The 20,835-nt window shown below is 46.6% G+C and overlaps 1 protein-coding gene and 1 pseudogene across 2 annotated transcripts in view; both read right to left on the reverse strand.

The window, feature by feature from the left end:
• Positions 1–917, reverse strand: part of LOC101352901 (protein FAM91A1-like) — an 11,857-nt pseudogene extending 10,940 nt beyond the window's left edge.
• Positions 918–8,451: 7,534 nt separating this feature from the next.
• The window catches only part of UCP3 (uncoupling protein 3), a 14,999-nt gene continuing 2,615 nt past the window's right edge, over positions 8,452–20,835 (reverse strand). The window contains exons 2-7 of one of the 2 annotated variants that reach the window (XM_004381958.2): positions 15,095–15,315; positions 14,333–14,543; positions 13,832–14,032; positions 12,581–12,682; positions 11,681–11,861; positions 8,452–8,824 (exon numbers count right to left, since the gene is read on the reverse strand). In XM_004381958.2, the coding sequence (XP_004382015.1) occupies positions 8,710–8,824; positions 11,681–11,861; positions 12,581–12,682; positions 13,832–14,032; positions 14,333–14,543; positions 15,095–15,220 (936 nt within the window). In that variant the 5' untranslated portion in view covers positions 15,221–15,315 and the 3' untranslated portion in view covers positions 8,452–8,709. Of the gene's footprint in view, positions 8,825–11,680; positions 11,862–12,580; positions 12,683–13,831; positions 14,045–14,332; positions 14,544–15,094; positions 15,316–20,835 lie in introns of those variants that run through there. The other variant, XM_004381959.2, reaches the window with a different exon arrangement.

Genomic DNA, 20,835 nt, shown 5'->3' on the forward strand with positions numbered 1-20,835 from the left:
GGCTTATGCTGTTGAAATGGGCCCACACAGATCTATGCTGGGGGAAAGGCACTCAGAGTCCGTGGATTCCTTATGCCTGTGTCTAGGCAAAGGAGCTGTGCCTACCCTGAGTTCCTGGCTTAGTGGAGCTAGCAGTTTATTTTTTCCCGTTTGTTAATTTTTTTCACTTTCCAAGGCCAAGAGAATGGCTCAGGGCATGTGACGGATCCTACTTCCTGCCCAGGGGACTCAGCAGTTGCTGAAGCTGGTCCAGGACCCAGTGCAGAGGAGGGAGTGGGGAGGTAAATGGGAGAGAAGTTTCTCCCTGATGGGGGTGTTTTAGATCCACGCGGTAGGCCGGACGCAAATACTTATCTTTCGGCAATCGAGGGCTGCTTCTCACTCGTTCTGCGTGGCCGAGTAGACTCTCAGTGGCTGGGTCTTTCCCTGTGCGGAATACGCCTCTGGAGCATCGATGCTTGTCTGCCTCACTGCTCGCCCCCGAGCTGATCAGGCCTGAAGGGCTCAGGCTCTTACCAGGTCAGGTCTGGCAACTCCTCACTGCTTCCAAACCATCTCTCCCTCCCCCTGCCACTCAGTCTGGTTCCTCAACTTTGCTTTTAATGTTCAGGGCCCCTAGATTGTCATATATAATTGAATCACTTGTTTTTTGGGTCTTTGTTGTAAGAGTGTCCACCGGAAGCATCTGACTACTCTGCCATCTTGGCCCCGCCTCCTCGACTATAATAGTTTCTGAAAGGATTTTCATTCATCTTTCTTTACATGTTTATTTCTGTACAACAACTGATTGTGGATATATAGAGGGCAAGTTTCTTTTCATATTTTCTCTGTGAATTTCTAAGATCCTGTCACTACATCAGCTGGCAGCTTCTCTGTGAGTGGTTGTACTGGATGTGGAACTCCATGACTACATTCATGGTGTTGGGGCCCCCAGCCAGTTGGGGGGAGCCTGCGGGAGGCCTGGTGCCTTACATATTAGAATGTGTGAGCTGTCCCATGGTAAGGGCTCCCAACAGTATGGCAAGGCAGAGAACAGAGAGCAGTGTCAGGATGCATCAGAGGCTCCAAGTTTCTTTCTTCATTGAATTATATTTTAACAAAAAAATATACAGATAGCTTTCAAAATCATCCTTTTTAAAAATAACTCTCTAGGCCCACTAACCTTCCCTCATATATTCCTCAAACTTCACTGAAAAGATTGGCAAACGCCTTTGTTTTTGCTTCTCTTCATTTGAGAATATTTTGCCTTTCAAAGTCATAGAAGCTTCATAGACACATCCAAACTCCCTGAGGGACCAAGTTACTGGGCTCAGGGCTGGGGACCATGGTCTTGGGGGACACCTAGCTCAATTGGTATAACATAGTTTATAAAGAAAATGTTCTACATTCTACTTTGGTGAGTAGCGTCTGGCATCTTAAAAGCTTGTGAGCAGCCATCTAAGATACATCTATTGGTCCCAGCCCATCTAGAGCAAAGGAGAATGAAGAAAACCAAAGACACAAGGGAAAGATTAGTCCAAAGGACTAATGGACCACAACTACCACACCCTCCACCAGACTTGAGTCCAGAACAACTAGATGTTGCCTGGCTACCACCACCAACTGCTCTGACAGGGATCACAATAGAAGGTCCTGGACAGAGCGGGAGAAAAATGTAGAACAAAATTCAAATTCACCAAAAAAAGACCAGACTTACTGGTCTGACAGAGACTGGAGAAACCCCAAGAGTATGGCTCCCAGACCCCCTTTTATTCAGTACTGACGTCACTCCTGAAGTTCACCCTTCAGCTAAAGATTAGACAGGCCTATATAACATTAACACATGTAATTCAACCATGCATATAAGACTAAATGGACACACCAGCCCAAAAGCAAAGACGAGAAGGCAGGAAGGGACAGAAAACTGGACAAGTGGAAATGAGGAACCTGAGGTCCAGAAGGGGAGAGTGTTGACACATCGTGGGGTTGACAACCAATGTCACAAAACAGTCTGTGTATTAATTGTTTAATGAGAAACTAAATTGCTCTGTAAACTTTCACCTAAAGCACAATAAAAAAAAATTTTGCCTTTATGATTCTTTTTTATTTCTAGCTTTCCCCTATCCTTTCCAGGGTGATCTTTCCCACCTATACCTATTATTCTATACTCTTCTGTTTTCTCCAGTACCTTGCTCCTGTGATCAATTCTTTCTTGACTATTTGAATCATCCATCCATCCATCCATCAATCAAATCAACCCTCAGGACTTTCCTACCCTTTCTACAATGGCTATTTTTTCTCCTTCCTTTCTCTGCCAAACTTTTGAAACAATTGTCTGTCAAAGCTGACTGCTCGGCCTCTGGCACAACTCTTACATGTTTGTTGAATGAATGAATGATCTCACATCCTCATTCTCTCACTCAGCCACACAGACCTTCCTTCTGTTCTTCAAACATGCCAAGCTCATTCCCATTTCTGGGCCTTTGAACTGGTTGTTCCCTCTGCCTGGAACACTCTTCCTTAGGTCTTTGCCTGCCCAGCTCCCTCCCATCTGTACACACACACACACACACACACACACACACACACACACACTTCTTGGAGATCACCAATCCCATTACCATCAAGTGGATTCCGACTTACCGCCACCCTATAGGACAGAGTAGAACTGCCCCACAGAGTTTCCAAGAAGTGGCTGGTGGATTCGAACTGCTCACCTTTTGGTTAGCAGCCAAGCTCTTAACTACTGTGCCACCAGGGCTCCTGGAGTTCACCAGTGGTCTCTTATTCAAGTTAAGTGCACTTTTAACGTAAAATTTTTATTGAAGTATAACATCCATATAAAAAGTGCACAAACCTTAAGTGATAAACTTTCATAAAGAGAACACCTCTATATGATGAAACATTACTAACTTCCCAGAAACCACCCATGTTCCCCCTCCAGTCACTATTTACCTGAAAAATGACCAGTATCCTGATTCCAAACACCAAATATTAGTTTTTCCTGTTCTTAATCTTCATATAAATGGAATCATACAGTATGTCCTGTTTGGTACCTTTCACTCAACATTATGTTTGTGAGATTCATCCAAGTCTCAGTTCTTTAATTCTCATTACTGTATAGTATTCCGCTGTCTGAATATGTCTAATTTATTCATTCTATTGTTGATGGGCATTTAGGTGGTTTCCAGTTTTCATCTATTGCAATAGTACTGCTACGAAAATTCTAGGACACACCTTTTTTTTTTTTTTTTCACTTTTAACAGCTTTATTGAGGTACAATTTACATTATTAGCCCATTGTTAAATGTACAGTTTGATGAATTTTTAGTAAATTTATACAGTTGGGCAACAATTACCACAATCCAGTTTCAAAACACTTCCAACTCCCCCAAAAGTTGTGTTGTTCTGTTTGCAGTCAATTCCTTCTCTCACCCTCAGCCCCAGACAACTACTGATCTTTTTTGTCTCTCCAGTTTTGCATTTTCTAAAAATTTTACATTCATGGAATGTAGTCTTTGGTGTCTGGCTGCTTTTACTTAGCATAAAGTTTTTTGAGGTTCATTCATGTTGATGCGTGTATCAGTAGCTTGTTCCTTTTAGTAGCTAAGTGGTATTCCATTGTAAGGATATAGAATATTTTGTTTGTTTATTCATCAGTTGATAGACATTTGGATTACTTCCAGTTTTTAGCTATTATGAATAATGCTGTTGTGGACATTTATGTCCAAGTCTGTTTTTGGACATATGTTGTCATTTCTCAGGTATATACCTAGGAGTGGAATGGCTGGATCATATGGTAAGTGTATGTTTAACTTTTTAAGAAACTGTTAAACTTTTCCAAAGTGGCTGTGTCATCTTCCATTATCACAAACAATGCAGTTTGTTTCCTACCAAGTTCACCACTGACACAGGTGTGGAATTTTGCTCTCTGCCAAATATTATCCACATTTTATGGACAAAGAAACTGAGGCTCAGGAAGACTAAGAATTTGACTTACATTGCATAGCTAGTAAGTGTCCGTAACTTTGGTTTCTGTTCCATATTATTCCATTTGAGTGAATTCAGACATATGCTCATATACTCAAGAGATCTCCATGCCTACAAAAGTAGATTATTCAGTATTTCTGGTTCCCAGAGGCAAAATTATATTTCAGAAAGGGTTTTTTTTTTCTTTTAAAAATTCACTCATTTGTAATGTTCCAGGTACTCTGCTAAGGGGCGGGGGATACAATGACTTCGTGCACACTTGCAGAGAACATGTAGGCTAGTGGGCAGAGACAGGTAAGCAGTGAAATGCAGTGCAGTGTGACCAGGGTTGTGGGAGCTCATCAGAGGGGTACCTAAGTTCCCCATGTATGTCAGGACCAGCATATGACTAAGAAATAATGGGAATGGGCAAGGCATTAAATGCTGCAACATGTGTGCCTTTGGCTCATTATCAGAAAGCTCTCTCTCAGACAGAGCTACCCAATGGAACATCCGTTGGAACCTCCGGAGATGGTGAGTCCATGCTACCCAAGTGGTTTGCTTCAGAAGCCAGAAAACCATTTGTTGGAAATATTACTGAGGATATTTACATGTTATTTACAACAAGTGAGCATCATCCTTTACTCCTCTTTCCTCACACTCCCCTCCAGATAGAATCTTATCAAGTGCTGTTGATTTTATTACTATGCCATTCACTCAACCCCCACTGCCAGTACCATAGGGCTGTCATTTCCTCTTGCCTGGATTTTTTGACCACAGCCTCATCTTCCTACCACCAGGGTCCATCCACTCGCTACTTAAAACACTTCAGTGGCTCCATATTACCTTCAGAACACAGTCCAAACTCCTTAATGTCGTTTCTACAGTCTTTTAGGGCCCCTGTTTTCATCTCCATCTCTCTCACTACTTCCCTTTAAGTCTCCAACCCAGCCATACCGAACTGCTGGCAATCCTCTGAATCCACCTCATTCTTGCTTTGTGTCTTGCCTTTGCATTAGCTGTTCTCTCTGAGCAGAATGACTTTCACCCACTCTCCTTTACCTGGATTCTTGTCCTTTGGTGTCTGTTTAAATGTCACTTCCTCCAAAAATCTACCCTAGTTTCCAAGCTAGGTTAGATGTCCCTCACGTGGGTTCCTGCTCAAGTGCCTTGTGCTTACTTCTACTGTAGTTTTTATCACTCTGTATGGTAATTAATGGAACTCTGGTGGCACAGTAGGTAAGAGCTCAGCTGCTAACCAAAAAGTCTGCAGTTCGAATCCACCAGCCGCTCCTTGGAAACCCTATGGGGCAGTTCTGTTCTGTCCTATAGGGTCGCTGTGAGTTGGAATTGACTCGACAGCAACAAGTTTTGTTTTTGGTTTTCCTCCAAAAAGCTACCCTAGTCCCCAAGGTAGGTTAGGTGTCCTTCAAATGAGTTCCTCAATGCTTACTTCTATTGTAGTTTTTATCACTCTGTATGGTAATTAATGGAGCACTGGTGGTACAGTGGTTAAGAGCTTGGCTGCAAACCAAAAGATTGGCAGTTCGAATCCATCAGCTGCTCCTCGGAAACCCTACGGGGGCAGTTCTACTCTGTCCTATAGGGTTGCTATGAGTTGGAATTGACTCAATGGCAGCAGGTTTTGTTTTGGTTTTTTTTGGATGGTAATTAATGGTTTACGGTTTGTATGTGTTTCCTGTTCTACCATCCTCCACCCAAATGAGCTCCTTGAAGGCAGGACTGGCCTTGTTCACCTCAGCACCTAGTACAATGTGTGGCTCACAATATATGCACAAAGAATATTTTCATTTGTATAGATAGCACTCTGCACTTTTCAAAGTGCCTTACACAAATTCACTCCTCTATAAAGATATGATTAAATTTCCTAACATTCACTCCTTTTGAATAAAATATTCCTTTAAAAAATATTGCCTTTACCTACAAGATTTCTGTCAGGCCAGTTTTGCATTATATCACTAATGTGACTGAGTCAGGCCCCAAATGGTCTCATTTTTGCCTAAACTTGAAGAGTTGGAGAAAAAGGAAATTTTGAATGACTTGACTGCAGGTAGGTGTCTGTGGGTGTTGTGGTGGGGAAATGAGTGCACAGAACTAAGACGTGGGCCTTCCTGTGTGCGCCTGAACTAGTGATCTGACCTTCTCATGAGTTCCCATCCCTGGCTTCTTGGTGGCAGAAGGTGGGGCCAGGGCTACAAAGGGCACACTGTGACTTGGAGGAAGCTGTCTCTCAGTTCTTGGAATCACAGAACTTTAGAGCCTTAGGTCATCTGGTTCAACCTCCGCCTTTCAGAGTGGGCAAAGAGAGCTATCTTGCCCTGGAAATCTCAGAAGACCTCCTATCAGTCTTGCTTTCCCTTCTCCAAAAGGCTGGAATCTGAGGTCGCTAGGCTCCTGCGCGCAATCAAAATATCTTGTAGAAGAATTTATCCTCTCTGTCTTTCAGCCTCATCATTTGAATAGTATCCTCTGGATAGATAATGCGTTAATATTGCTATATAGGAATTCATGGAAGGCATAGTTCCTGGCCCCTAGGAACTTACAAATTGTGACCAGGAGTTTAAGTGTGATTTGCACTGTCAGTCAAATCAAAATGAAAAGAATTTTTAAAATATGCATTTAATTTAAAAGCTATATGGCCAGCCAAACCAGCTATTAAATCACAGTAATTTTTATATTTTTGCCTTGATTTGAACTATCTGGTTTGTATATGGAGATGGTCTCAAATTACAATTTAGGAAAGTGCTGAGGATGAATGGATAGTCACTTTTTCCCAGGGTGTGGAGGAGTCAGAGAGAGGAAGGAGAGAAATGACATTTACTGAGCACTTCCTGTATTCCTTGTGTTTTACATCGATCCTCAAAACAAGCCTATGAGATAGGAATTATCATTCCCACTTTCCTGGTAAGACTCTAAGGTATAAAGATTCCTGGTGGTTAGGATACTGGTAGCGGGGTGAAGGGAGAGGTTTAAACCCAGTTCTGAATATCAGCAGAGACATACAAGGCTGCCTAGAGGCAGAAAAAGACACTGATACCCTGGGTTTCTGTTAACCCTTTGAAAGAGGTCCAGTCTTAAGTTTGGAAGGGAGTGATGTGTTACTCTCATTCTCTTACTTTCTTTTTTGTATCATTTTAGAAAAATCACCTTTGAGAAGGCTCCTTCCCACGAGGAGGGAAGGAAGGCAACAAAAACAGGCAGATGTTGAGATTAACGAAGATTGCAGGTATTTTGTCAGAGTCTCCAAGGAGCTTCCCACTAGGTGCTCTAATGCTCTAGAATAAATTGTCCTGCACCCACCTCGTGGGCCTCAACTGGTGATCTGACCTTCTCATGAGTTCCTGTCCCTCGCGTCCTGCTGGCAGAAGTTGGAGGCTTGGAGGAAGCTATCTCCTGGTTCTTGCAATCACAGAACCTTAGAGCCTTAGGTCATCTGGTTCAACACCCACCTTTTACAGATGGAGTAGCTGAAGCCCTAAAAGGCCAAACAACTAGCCTGCAGTCACCTGGCAAGAGAGCAGAAGGAAGTGTAGGCTCATGGGGTCAGCGCGCCTGCTGGCTAGACAGCCCAACTCTGACAAATAGAAAGTGAAAAGGGAAAATTCCATCCAAATGTGAGAAGGCAGAAAAGGAGCTGCTCTTATTCTCACACCCAAGGTGTGAATTCCTTTATTGAATCATAATAATTTTCAAAAAATTCCAAATCTTGCTACTTTAGGCTCTCAGGCAGGCATCTACCTCTTTCTCCTCAAGCTCCACAATCCTTCAAGGTGTCTCATAGTCCAGCCAGGGAGTGGTGGCTGCATGGGGACAGGGCTCCTGTGGCTTCACTTCATCCTGTCACCCCCCTCCCCCCCTCGCACCAGGCCCCTTGTTCCTTTGGTCTCAACTCTAGACAGCTGTGTCTTTCAGAAACTTCTTCCGTGGCAGTTCCTCTGTCCCAACAAAGATCATTCCCATGGCATTGTCCTTATATTTACATTTGTACAGAGTGTGAGCTTTTGTAAAGTGCTTTCATACCGAGCTTTTGTAAAGTGCTTTCATACCCAGATTCTCACTTGATCCACATTACACCCCTGTGAGGTAGGCAAGGAAGGGATTATTCCTCCCATTTTACAGGAAGGGGGATGGAGGCTGCCCTCTTGGTTCTCCAGTGTCGTCAGGGAATAGTTACAAGCCCCAGCCTCACGGTGGCCTAGCAGTGCTTCTTAGGCACAGGTTCCAGGTTTCATCTTTTTTCCTCACATTTTCTGGAATCCTAGTGGTTCTACATGGCAGGCATGTTACAAATGTGGCTGAAGATCGACGGTTACTCACAGGCTGCGCTCATATACTTTGTGTTGCCCTCGTAGTGTCTCTTTAGACTCCTTGGCTGATTTCCGACTGAATTGTCGGCCACTCAGATTTTCAGGCGACACAAGTTTGCAAACTTCCATTTTATCCAAGTGGATCTGTTTTAGTTTATTTTTTCTTGCCTAAATGTTAGGCATCCAACCTAATGTGTTTCAAAAATTAATATAATTTATTTTCCATCTTGTCAGTGCAGAAGGATGTGTTCTTAAAACAAAGCACTGAAGATCTGAATCTTTCCTTCTCTTCTACTTCTGACACTCCTACTGCGAGTAAACAGTTCTATAAACGTGTGGGTCTGTGTTCACGTGTGCACAGATCCACTGTTTTATTCCATCCTTAACTGGTTTCATAGTGGTTAAGTAAGTACAAAGCGGCCTTCCTATCTTGTTCAAAATGGAGATTCTCGTAACATCTGGACTTTCATCAAGGCCCGTTTCAGCTGCTCATAGGTTACAAACATAATCACATTCCAGGATCCCAAACGCAGAAAGGAGGGTGTAAATCTGATGAGATAAACAACCAAAACATCAGGTGGACTGGGCGAAAAGACCAGAACCAGATCTCTTCTCGTGCTCGCCCCCAAACACAGTGTTAGTGCCAAAGGACTAGAGTTCTGTTAGTCACGAGCATTTTCTGAGCTCTGGTCAGTCTTTTTTTCTGTGCTGGAGGAATTTAGGCAGAAGTTGGGAGTCAGGAAAGGAAAGAAAACTAATATTTATTTTGAGCCAGGGTGGTGTGTCAGGAACTTTCACACACATTACCTCAGCTGATTGTCACAATTTTGTAAGGAAGCTATTATTGTTGCCAGGTTTCATTTTCAGAAACTGAGGCACAGGAAGGCTAAGTAACTCAAGTAGAACCACATAGCTAGTAGATATCAGAGATGGGGTTCAGTGAGCTCTGTGTGGCCTGACTCTGCCCTGCTGCTGGGTGTTTCTGGGTTCATTTACATCCCGAGTGGCCAATTCTGAGGAGGACACCGGAAAGCTGCAGCACTCTCCCCTTTGGTCTGAGCTGGAGCTCAGACTCAGGGCCTTCACCAGCAGGGATTTAACAGTGTGGCACCAAATCTAGCTAATCTCCAGAGAGCCTGCCTACCCCATCAACAAAAGTGTTTCTGAGATAGCACAGGAGGGAGAGAGTCCCCTGCGCTTCACAGACTCAGGGAGAAGTCCATGACCTCCTCTTCAGCCTGTCTCTCCACCAATCCCCTCCTAGCCCTCTCTGCTAGTACAGTTCTCTGATGACGCAGTTCCATGCATTTGCTTGTGTTGCTCCCTCTGCTTGGAATATCCTCTACTCACTTCTTTGCCTGGCCAGCTGCCCTTTGCTCTGTAGGACTCAGCTCAGGTCCCATAACCTCATGCAATGTTCATACTGAATCCAGCCTAGGCCTCTCACAGGGAGTACAGCATTGTGGCAAAGAGTGTGAACTCTGGAGTCAGACCTGGGTTTAGATCCTAGCTCTACCAGTTTCCAGCTTTATGACCTTGGACAAGTTACTTAATCTTTCTGAGCCTTGGTTTTCTCAGCTGTAAAATGAGTAAACTAACAGTATCTACCCGATTACATTGTCATGAGGATTAAACGAGTTAATGCTGTAAAGCACACAGCAGAGGGCCAGTATCAGTAATGCTCAAGAAATGTCACATACTTGTTGGCTCCTCTTTGAGGGAAGCATAGCTCAGGGCCTGGCACACGCAAGATGCTCAACAGTGTTTGAAAAGTGAAAGAATGAACTGAGACAGTGACTAAAGTGGAAGACTGTAAAGATTGAGGCACATAGAGGAAAGGAACAGCTGGTCAATTGAAATACCATTTTATCATGTCATTCCCAGGCTCAAGAGCCTACAGTGCCTACTGTTTGCTTGTTGGGTCTAATTTAACATCAGGATCCAGAAAACAATCTGCTGAAGGCCTTAGTGGGAGGTGAGAGGGTCAACCAAAGAGCTTATGGTAGGACAGATGATAACTTTCAGTGCAAACAACAATAATAGCTACTTCATAGAAATGTGGTAAGAATTAACTGATGGTCTAGGTTTGAACCATGGCTCTGCTATTTTAGCTTTGTGATACTGGACAAGTTACTTAACCTTTCTGAGTCTCAATCTCTTCCTCAGTAAATGTGGAAAATAGTACCCACTTCAGAGAGTTGTTGAAATAATATGTGTAAATTGCTTAGCACAAGGCCTAATACATAGAGATTCAGCTATCATGATTATTATTATTAACCTACATTACTGAGTGCTTGCTTTGTGCTAGGGACCCTGGGAGATAAAAGATGCATAAGTCACCATTCCTGCTTTCAAGAAGCTTGTGCGCTAACAGGGGGAATAGTTTAAGTTTACAAATACTATAATACGTCAAAAAACCCATTGTCGTCAAGCTGATTCCAATTCATAGCGACCCTATGGGAAAGAGTAGAACTGCCCCACAGGGTCTCCAAGGCTGTAAATCTTTACAGAAGCAGACTGCCACATCTTTCTCCTGCGGAGCAGCTGGTGGGTTCAAACTGCTGATCTTTCCGTTAGCGGTCGATTGCTTTAACCACTGTACTACCGGGGCCCTTTTAATACAAGGTAGGAGGTGGTAAATGCCATAAAAATAGTATCAAGGAGGTGTTGTTGAAGTTCACAGGGAGGAGAGAAAATTAATACCTGAGAGTATCAGGGAGCAGGTGGTGTTTGAGCTAGACTTGGAGGAGGGCTAAGATTCACAGCATGTAGACAGCAAGGGAAAGGCATTCCACGCACAGGGAATAGTAAATGCAAAGACACGGAGGCAAGAAACCTGAGGCCTGTTGGAATAGCGAGTAGGGCACTTCAGCTCCTGTCAGTCTGGTGATCAGTGTCATGGCAGTATGCTGGAGTAGTCTCAGGATCACTAAGCTCCTTTTGCCCCTGTTCCCCTGCCCAGTAAGTTTGGGGATAGACAGCACAGGAGGTCCTGGGTGGTGCAAATGGTTAAGCGCTCAACTAATAGCTGAAAGGTTAATGGTTTGAATCCAGTCAGAGGCACCTCAGAAGACAGGCCTGGTGATCTGTTTCTGAAATGTCACAGCCTTGAAAACCTTATGGAGCAGTTCTACTCCGCACACATGGTGTTGCCATGGGTTGGAATCAACTCAACAGCACCTGAAAACAACAACAACAGACTTTTTTCCTCAGTCTTTCCTGATTCTCCAAATCAGGTTTGGTCCACTCATTTTTTTTTTACTTTTTTATATGTTTCTTTTGTGGCATTTACTTCTGTGCTGTTCTGACCCTTGGTAGGTATTTCAGACATGAAAAAAGAAGGAAGGAAAGAAGGAAGCTTGGCTTCTCTAGGACAGAATATGGAGGCAGGAGGAGGAGGCTCACCCCTTATAGAAGGCTGTGGGGCCCTCCTGGGTCACCATCTTCAGCATACAGTGCAGGGGGTTGCGGTACCAGCCTGGGGGTGAGTTCATATACCGAGTCTTCACCACATCTACCGGGGAGGCCACAACTGTGGCACAGAAGCCAGCTCCAAAGGCAGACATAAAGTGGCAGGGGAAGTTGTCTGCAGAGGGGAAGGGAAGAGCAAATACCAGGCTGTGGGATGAGGCATGCATGTGCTTTCTGTTCTGCGTGTATTCATTGTTTGTAACCAACTAAGCTGTGAACTCCTTGAGTGTAAGGATAGCATTTTCCATATCTCTCAAAGTACCCAGGGCTGAACTCTTGGTAAAAAACCAGTTGCTGTCAATTCCAACTCAGAGCGACCCCATGTGTGTCAGAGTAGAACTGTGCTCCATAGGGTTTTCAATGGCTAATTTTTTCAGAAGTAGATCACTAGGCCTTTTTCCTGAGGCACCTCTGGGAAGATTGAAACCTCCAACCTTTCAGTTAGCAGCCAAGCACATTAACGTTTGAGCCACCTAGGGACTCCAAGCTCATAGTTAAGTACTGGCAAAATAGAACTGTTCTGTCTCAGAATTGGAAGGGTATCAAGTCCAACTACGTCTGGCCAGTAAGGATACTGAAGTCAGAGAAGGTGAGTGACCTTGCACCCAAGGTTACATAGGAAGAGGTGGCACTGGGCCTGGAACCCTGGTCTCTGGCCTCCTAGTCCAGGGTTCTTTCATCACTGATCTTTTTACTGGGCACCACTCCTCTCTCTACTTCTTCTGAAGCCTAGTTTCCTCTGGGTAGGGTCTACTCTATGACATTCCAGGTTCCCTCCCTGCAGGTCTGGCAGGCTGCTGTGGGAAGGCTGTCAGCCTGGAGCCACAGCCTCACCGGTCAGCAGGTGACAGTCTAGCAGCTTCTCCTTGATGATGTCATAGGTCACCATCTCAGCACAGTTGACAATGGCATTCCTTGTGATGTTGGGCAACGTTCCTGTTAGGAAGTAGGAATGGGGCTGATGAGTGGAGATAGGAGAAGTGGATACCCTGGCTGCAAGGCCGCAAGTCATTTCTCCAACCCTCAGTCTGGGTGGCATAGTGCTCCCTTCCCGTGGCCTTAGCTAGAGGAGCCCATACCTTCTTTTCCACTGTTTAACAACTCTCACGTTATCCATGTCCTCACCAGAGACAGAAAAGAAAAAGGCCTACTTGTGTTTGTTTGGCCATATTTTGGAAGACATTTGGCAATGGCTTTCAAAATTAAAATATGCCCCACTCCAAGACCTAGCTGGAGTCAGAAAAGGATGTCTTTGTTTGGAAGAGGGAGGCTGGGCCCTTGGGATAGTGACAGAATGCAGTGCTGGCAGGGCCCTTGGAGAATGTCAAGTCCCCTCCCCTCATTTCCCAGGAGAGGAAACAGGTTCTAGGAGGGCACACAGCAAGTAAGGGCAGAACCAGTGCTATGGCCCAGGTGGTTTGTCCTTAAACCATGTGGCCTTGAACAACTTCACTGGGTCACTGTTTCTTCTGCAAGGATTCATGTGACCCCAGGTCTGCATGTGGGAGAAAGTCCAGCATTTGTCAATGTGGCCACCTGTTCCTAAGGAAGCCCCCTTCTCCCTGTCCCCCCTGCCCCCCACTCCTCACCACTGCGCTCCTCCAGTGTTTCTTCTCTGTGTCCTACAGTTACCCCTCTTAGACCTTTTCTTGGAGGGCCCATCCCTTCTACCTCCATGCATCTAGAGCCTGCTCAGCCTTAAGGCCCAGCTGAAATGTCACCTTCTCTCTGGAGCCAGGCATGGTCTCTCCCACCTCTGGATCTTTAGCTCTGGCACGACACCCAGCACATCCTGCCTTGAGGTATAGCTCTTCCTTGACATGTCTTATCTCCTCTGTATGTCTTATAAGTGCCTTGAGGATGTGGAAGGTGTCTTTTATTTACTTCTGTCTCCCTCACAGCAGCCTGCACATGGTGGAGGGTTGGTAAATTGAACTGGATTTTAAGCACTGTGGCAAGTGAATGAGATATTTTTAGCTGGAATGTTCTTTCAGAATCACTGCAATAGCAGCATGCTGGGAGCTCCCTCCTTGCTCAGTTTCCTGCCCCAGCCCTAGACCCCCAGAGCCTGGAGCTCAGACCTACCCTTCCACAGGCCCCTGACTCCTTCCTCCTTGGCAATGGTTCTGTAGGCATCCATAGTCCCACTGTATTTCCTGTCACTTCTGGGCCCAAGGTGTATGCTGGCCTGAAATCGGACCTTCACCACATCTGTGGGCTGTGCACAGGTCACCGCCATGGCCCCAGTGGTGCAGCCCGCCAAAATCCGAGTAGTGACGCCGGAGTCTGGGGAGGTGGAGAGGGAGAAGAGGGAGTGGGCCCAGTTGCTGCCACTGCGCACCTCTCTGGGATTGACGCTGTTCCTCTGTGGGGCTGTCCCTGCCTGATACCTGAACTCTTTTCCCGGGTTAGGGTTTTTGGAGCTTCCTTGACGGCTGCTCAGTATCCTCAAGAAGGTCTGTTACTAGCTTCCCCACACCCCCAGCTCTGCCTCTGAGTCTGGACTGCCCCAGTCTGCTGACCTGCATGTGGAGTGTCTGCTTCTGCTCAGCCCCCTTTGTGTTCAGGCGGTACCCAGGCACTCACGGTCTGATCCTTTGGGAGTGTAGAACTGCTTGACGGAGTCGTAGAGGCCGATGCGGATGGAGGCAAAGCCCATCTGTCGCTGCAGACCAGCTACCAGCCCATTGTAGGGGCTGCGGGGGCCCTCCGTGCGCACCATGATCAGGAGGGTGCCCAGCACACCGCGGTACTGCATACTCTGGGCCGCCTGGGCCGCCTGGTTCTCCCCCTGGATCTGAGGGACAACCCGCAAGCAGCAGTGTGAGGAGCTGGAGTGGGGTGGGATTGGAAGGGGCAGCAGGGGGCAGAGGGATCCTGCAGGGTCCAGGACTGCCTGGGCTGGACCTTAAGAACACACATGATTACAGACATTGAATCACAGGAAGACTAACTAAGGCTTGTGCAGTATTTTACAGCTCACAAATCAATGTTATACACACCGTGGCAATGATCCTCACAGCAAACTGGAGGGGCAGGTTATTTTTCCCATTTTACAAATGGTCAGTCTTTTGCCCAAGGTCACACAGTTAATTAATCCTTATCTTTACCTCACACTTTATGGTTTTACAAAGTAGGGGTTATGTTGTACCCAGGAATTTAGATTTTTTGTTTTTTGTCCTGGGCGATGGCGATGGGGCAGAGTCGAGGAGGGGTCCTAAGCAGTGGAGTGAATGCTTGGTCAGGGTTCTGTGTCAGGAAGAGCATGATGGCAGAGGTGTAGGTGCTGTTGGGAAAACTCAGCCCCTTTTTTGGTGTGAACAATGACCTTGGCCAAAGGACACCTACCTGCAGGCGGACCTTGGCTGTGTCCAGTGGAAAGGTGAGGAGGTCAGCAAAGCAGGCTGCCATGCCTGCCCCCAGGAACTTCACAGCCGTTGTGGGAGGCACCTCTGAAGGCTTCAGTCCAACCATGGTCCCAGAAGGCTCTGTCCGGTCCCTCCGGGGCCCAATGGAGGCCCAAGGAGAAAGGCTGCGCCACAGCCCTGGGCTTTAGTGCAGGGAGGAGGCTGCAAGAGGTAAAAGACAGGCCAGAGGAGGCAGATGGAACCTGTGCTGTCTGGCCTCAGTCCCCAGGCTCCCCTCCATGCCTGGGGGGCTTTAGGAAAGTGAGGAGCCTGGACGTTGACACGCTCAACCTGTGTGAATTTGGCTTACAAAAACAGGTCACTTTCCCATCCCTTATCTCTTGCAGTCCTCAGCCTGACCCCTACCCTCCCTCCTACATCCCCCCACCCCACCACGGAGTAGGCAGGGCTGGTGGTGATATCTTGTATAAATGAGGAAACAGGCTCAGACAGGGACCAGACCCTGGTTCTGACTCCAAAACTCAACTCTTTCCCAGTATCAAGCTGCTTCCTTTGAAAAGCCCTATCTACTAATCCTTCTCTGGAGGTGCAGTCTGCCAAGGGTCATCACTTCAAATCATTCTCTCCTGAATAAATGAGATAAACATTCCTTGTGACTCAACATAAACTGCTCTTCATCTTGGATGAGGGCACTTTCATCTTTGCAAGGTTACCCGATTAAACTATTATACTTAAAATCCTCCTCAGCCTGTGGTTCCTTCTCTGTCACAGGCTGGTTTCTGACTGAAGACATTTTCCTCCCAACACTGCAGAGTTCCTGAGGGTAGGAGGGAGACTGCCCCCTGGGTTGCTCTGTGGCTCTGCCTCCCCAGGGGGCTCTGAGGGAGACGGGCTGAAACGAATCCTTCCACTGATAGTCAGGGTGGTTTTGGCTGATGCCCTTTCTGTCCTTACACCTTCAAGGGTGTCTGTTCTCAGCTGAAGAGGATAAACTCTCAGACAGAGGGGGATCAGTCTTGGCTCAAGGGAATGTGCAGTCTCCCGTATCCTGCTGGAACCTGTGTACACACGACACACATGGTGGGTATTTGGGCCTGCACCCATTTTACTACTGGTTAACCAGGGGCACATCTGCATCTCAGGGTCTCACTTAAGGCTTGGTTTCCTCGGAAAGCTGCACGCTTGTCATGGGCAGCTGTGTGTTCTTATAATCTAGACTTCCTTTGGTGCTGATGCCCTCTCTTAGCTGTTCACACCCACTGGTGCCCTAACACACACACCTCTAGTGTACTAAGGGTCCTGATGGCCTCACCCTTCAGCTGGGGCCAGTCCTATAGAATTGTGAAGCAGACAGAGTGTGTGCTCCCGTCCTTCCAGGGTGATAGAAAGGGCTCTGGGCCTGTGGTCAGGAAAGCTCGGTTCTGGTCCTGTTTTCATGGCTTACTAATTAGGTGATCTTGGATAAGTCATTTAACCTCTCTTGGGTAAATGGGAATAATATATTACCTGTTCACCAGCAGTAAGAAGGGCAACAGAAGATAGGGACTGGGCCATGTGATCTCTCTAGAGGTTGTTTTCAGGACTGCCATCTACAACTGGGGTGGCTCCTTAACACTCACTTTCCCACTCAGGCACCCTGGACTGTTATACTTGCTGCCACCTCTTCCCAGAAAAGCCTGTTCTTGGGAAGGAGCTGATGCACTAATTCATGCTAAAACATAAGTGACTATCTTAATGATCAGTTATGTCTTGATCGCCATGCTAGCACTGGGGAAGTAAAGATATGGAATGAGTCAGGCTTGCCCCTTGCCCTCAAGGAGCTCACATTCCAGTCAGGAAGACAAATATGTGCAGAATTATCCAAAGGAAATGAAGGAAATGGGATGGGGGAGGATGGGCTGAGGCTGGAACTCACCAGCCACCGGGTCCCAGTCTAGAAGTCTGTGTTATAGTGTGGAGGGACAGCTTTTAAATCCTGCCCTGAGGGAGGGTGTGCTTTTATTTTGATCCTTCACAGTATGAGTTTGCATTACATTTTTTAAATGTTTAAAATTGAGGTATAATTTACATACAATGACTGTATGCATTTTAATGGGCATTGAGCTTTAAAGGAAATTATGAACACATTCTGGAATGGTAGGCCTGGACATCAGATGCTAGCATCCAAGAATACATGTCAGGTCATGTCACTCCCCTGTTTTAAAACCGTCTAGTGGCTGCTCATCTTATTCAGAACAAAGTCCAAAGTCCTTCCCCACCACTCTTCCCCTCACTGAGTTTCAGCCACATAGAAGCTCGCACCTCAAGGCTTTTGCTCTGGCTGTGACCTCTGTCTGGAACAGACACTCTCAGATGTTCAGATTCTCTCAGATACTTGCATGAATTGCTTCCTCACTTCCTTCAAGTTCTCCTTGAATGTCACCTCTTCAGTGAGGCCTTCCCTGAGCAATCTAATATGAAATAGTCACTCCCTGTTACTCTGTCCTTTTATCCTCCTCTGCTTATTTTCACAGCACTGATTGCCCTTGAGCAAGTCTACTGTCTGGCTCTCCCACTAGGATGCACTGTCCACCAGAGAAGGGACTTGGTCTGCTCTGTTCAGCGCTGAATTCCCAGTGTTTAGAAGAGTGCTATATTTATTGAAAGAATGAATGGAAGCATTAGTGGAAAACACCTTCCATGCCTATCCAATTCCATGTTCACATCATTCCTTTGAGGTAGTAAAGCTAGGCATTCAATTCAGTTAAAACCAGCCCATACTAGTGAGACCCACCCCCTGCCAGGTTCTATGCCTGGCACTCTGGGAAATCCAGAGATGAGGAAAAAACACAGTCTATGTGGACCTGCCCACAAGGGACTCTCCAAGGAGTCTTGTAGGGGCATTAGACATGCCCACAAGAAACCGTAATGCAATATGGACTGTGATCAGTATCAGAGGGAAGGAGAAATTAAGAGAGAGCTCGAAGGAGGGAGAGACCATCCCCTTTCTTTGTGAGGAGGAAGAAGAAAAACTTCATTGTGGGGGGTGGGAGAAGGATCACATGAGTCGGGCCTTGAAAGGTGGGCAGAATTCAACAGCTGGAGAAGTGGGAAAGGATGTTCCAGGTGGGGGGAAGGGCATGAGCTTATGCAAGAGTCCAGACATGGCTGAAGCTTAGGGTAGGAGGAGGGAATGGCTACTGGGCCATCAGGCCCCCATAGTGGGATCTCTACACACAATCTCATTTAATTCTCACAACTACCCTGAAAGCTGCTCCTCTCCCCTACTTCTTTTTTAAGAATTTTATGGTTTTAGTTTGCACATTTACGTCCTTAATCCATTTTGAATTCGTTTTTGTGTGTGGTGTGAGGTAAGGATCCTGTTTTATTTTTCTGCACGTGGAAATCCAGTTTTCCCAGCACCATTTATTGAAAAGATTCTTTTCCCCCCCATCAAATGGACTTAGCACCCTTGCCAAAAATCAGTTGACCGTAGATGTGTGAATTTATTTTTGGGCTCTCAATTCTATTCCATTGGTTTATGTGTCTATTGTTATACCAGTCTTTCCCCTACTTTTGGATGTGCAAACTGAGGATTAGAGACATTAACGTGCTTGGTGTGCCAGCCTCTAGTGCCAAAGCCTGGGTTCACGCCGCTACACTAGGCTCGAAACAACCCTGGAAAGCATTTAAATCCAGTTTACATATAAGAAAACAGAGGTTTAAGATGGGAAGAGACTGGCCCAAAATCATGGTGCTCCAGCCTGACTCGCCTGATGCCAAGGCAATAAAGGTCTCTTCACTATCCTATCCAGGGGCCCTGGCTGAGGTGTTAGTGTGGGTACCATGAGCTTGACTTTTACTAAGGATATTCAAAGCCCTTTGCAGTTACTAAATTATATGCAAAACTCATCTATGAGAAATTAAGTGTTAAGCATATGAAACAAGAGCATGTTGAGGAAGGCCCGGTGAGCATCACCGCCCCATAGGGCAGATGAAGAAAATGGGCCCAGAGAGGCACAGATTTGTGCACGGCAGCAGTCAGGTCTCAGGCTCCCTTCCAGTGCTCTTCCTACAGCCCATTTTCTGCCTTTCTGCATTGCCTCCCTGAGGGAAGGGCCCAAGAAGGGTCTGATCTCCTCGGGAAGGGAGCATGGAGGCTGAGGGGCCCACTGAGCTGAGCCTTACTGAACAGACAGCATTGCCGGAAAATACCATCTTCGAGTCTGCCTCCTTCCCCCCTCCCCTTTGCCCTACAGAATTCCAGCTTTTGGGATGCAGATTTCAGTTGTCAGCAGGGAGGCTCTGGCTCCTCTGCCTAGGGGTTGGGACCTGCAGTGTATGTGTATGTGAGATAGAGACAGCATGAGCAGCTGCCTCTCCCATTGCTCACATCCTGCTAGCCTCTCTCTTCTTCCAAGCCCTGGCAAGACTCCCCAGAGACCCCTCCACTGCCCCTCCCGTCCTGTGAAGTGAGCTGGGCTGCTCAGAATCTCACATCAAGAATCTTGACAATCTGACTCTCAGAGCTGGGAAGACCTCAGGGATTGTGGTCCTATAGTCTCCTACCGACTGTAGGAGTCCCTTTTTCAAAAAAGTTCGTCTGGTTGCCACCCAAGCTCTGTTGTTGTTGTGTGCCAATTGACTCGATTCTGACTCATAGAGACCCTATAGGACAGAGTAAAATTGCCCCATAGGGTTTCCAAGGCTGAAGCAGACTGTGTCCCGTGGAGTGGCTGGGGGGTTTGAACTGGCGACCTTTCTGTTAGCAGTCGAGCGCTTAACCACTGTGCCACCAGGACTCCTTTATACTAGAATACTATTCCCAAAAGAACCTACCAGTTAGGTACTTTTACCCCTACTTTCAAAGTCACAAACTGAGGCCAAGTGAAATGACGTTCACAGCTAACAGAGGTTGGATTCCCACCCAGGGCTGTGTGACTCTAGTGCTTCCTATGCTGTAGGCCACCTGGTATGGGGTGTCTGCCATATGCCAGACCTTGCAGGGGGCGCTGCATGGGGGTTGCCTCCTGCTGAGGCTGGGTCTTTCTCCTTGGGGGAGCCTGTTCTCCTCTGGCCAGAGGGCTTGAATAGTCAGGTAGGGCTTCTCTTCTGAACCTACTTTATCCCCAGCCACGTCTGATCTCAGACCTTCTTGTAGAATTAGCTCATTAACTGCAATTGTCTCCCCCTTAGATGGGGAGTCCACAAAGCAGGAATAGGGTTTACTTATCCTGATTCTCGGTGAAGCCTGCTGGTATCAGCACTCAGGGGGACCAGGGAAGACCAGCTGACTAAGGATCCCACTCGCTGAAGTAGGGAAATAGGAAATGAGAGATGTCCACAGGGCTTTTGGCAGAGGGCCTTGAATGCTGGGTTTACACTTAGTCTGGTAGAGAACGGGGGAGTGGTTGGTGGTTTGCAAGCAGGGGAATGACACTGTGGGACCTGTGTTCAGAGCATGCTGGTACAAGTGTTGAGGACAGACTGGGAGGGAGAGATGGGAGGTTCAGAGACTAGTAAGGAGGTTGGAGGAATGATGCCAGCAAGAGATGCTGGGCCCTGAACTCAGTCAAGACCAGTGGCCAGAGGGCTGTGGGGACCATGGTCTCAGGGAACATTTTGCTCAATTGGCATAACAAAGTTTATAAAGACAATGTTCTACATTCTACCTTGGTGAGTAGTGTCTGGGGTCTTAAAAGCCTGTGAGCAGCCATCTAAGATACTCCACTGGTCTCATCC

This window comes from Trichechus manatus, unplaced genomic scaffold (genome assembly GCF_000243295.1).
Source record: "Trichechus manatus latirostris isolate Lorelei unplaced genomic scaffold, TriManLat1.0 scaffold00088, whole genome shotgun sequence".
NCBI classification, from domain to species: Eukaryota; Metazoa; Chordata; class Mammalia; order Sirenia; family Trichechidae; genus Trichechus; species Trichechus manatus.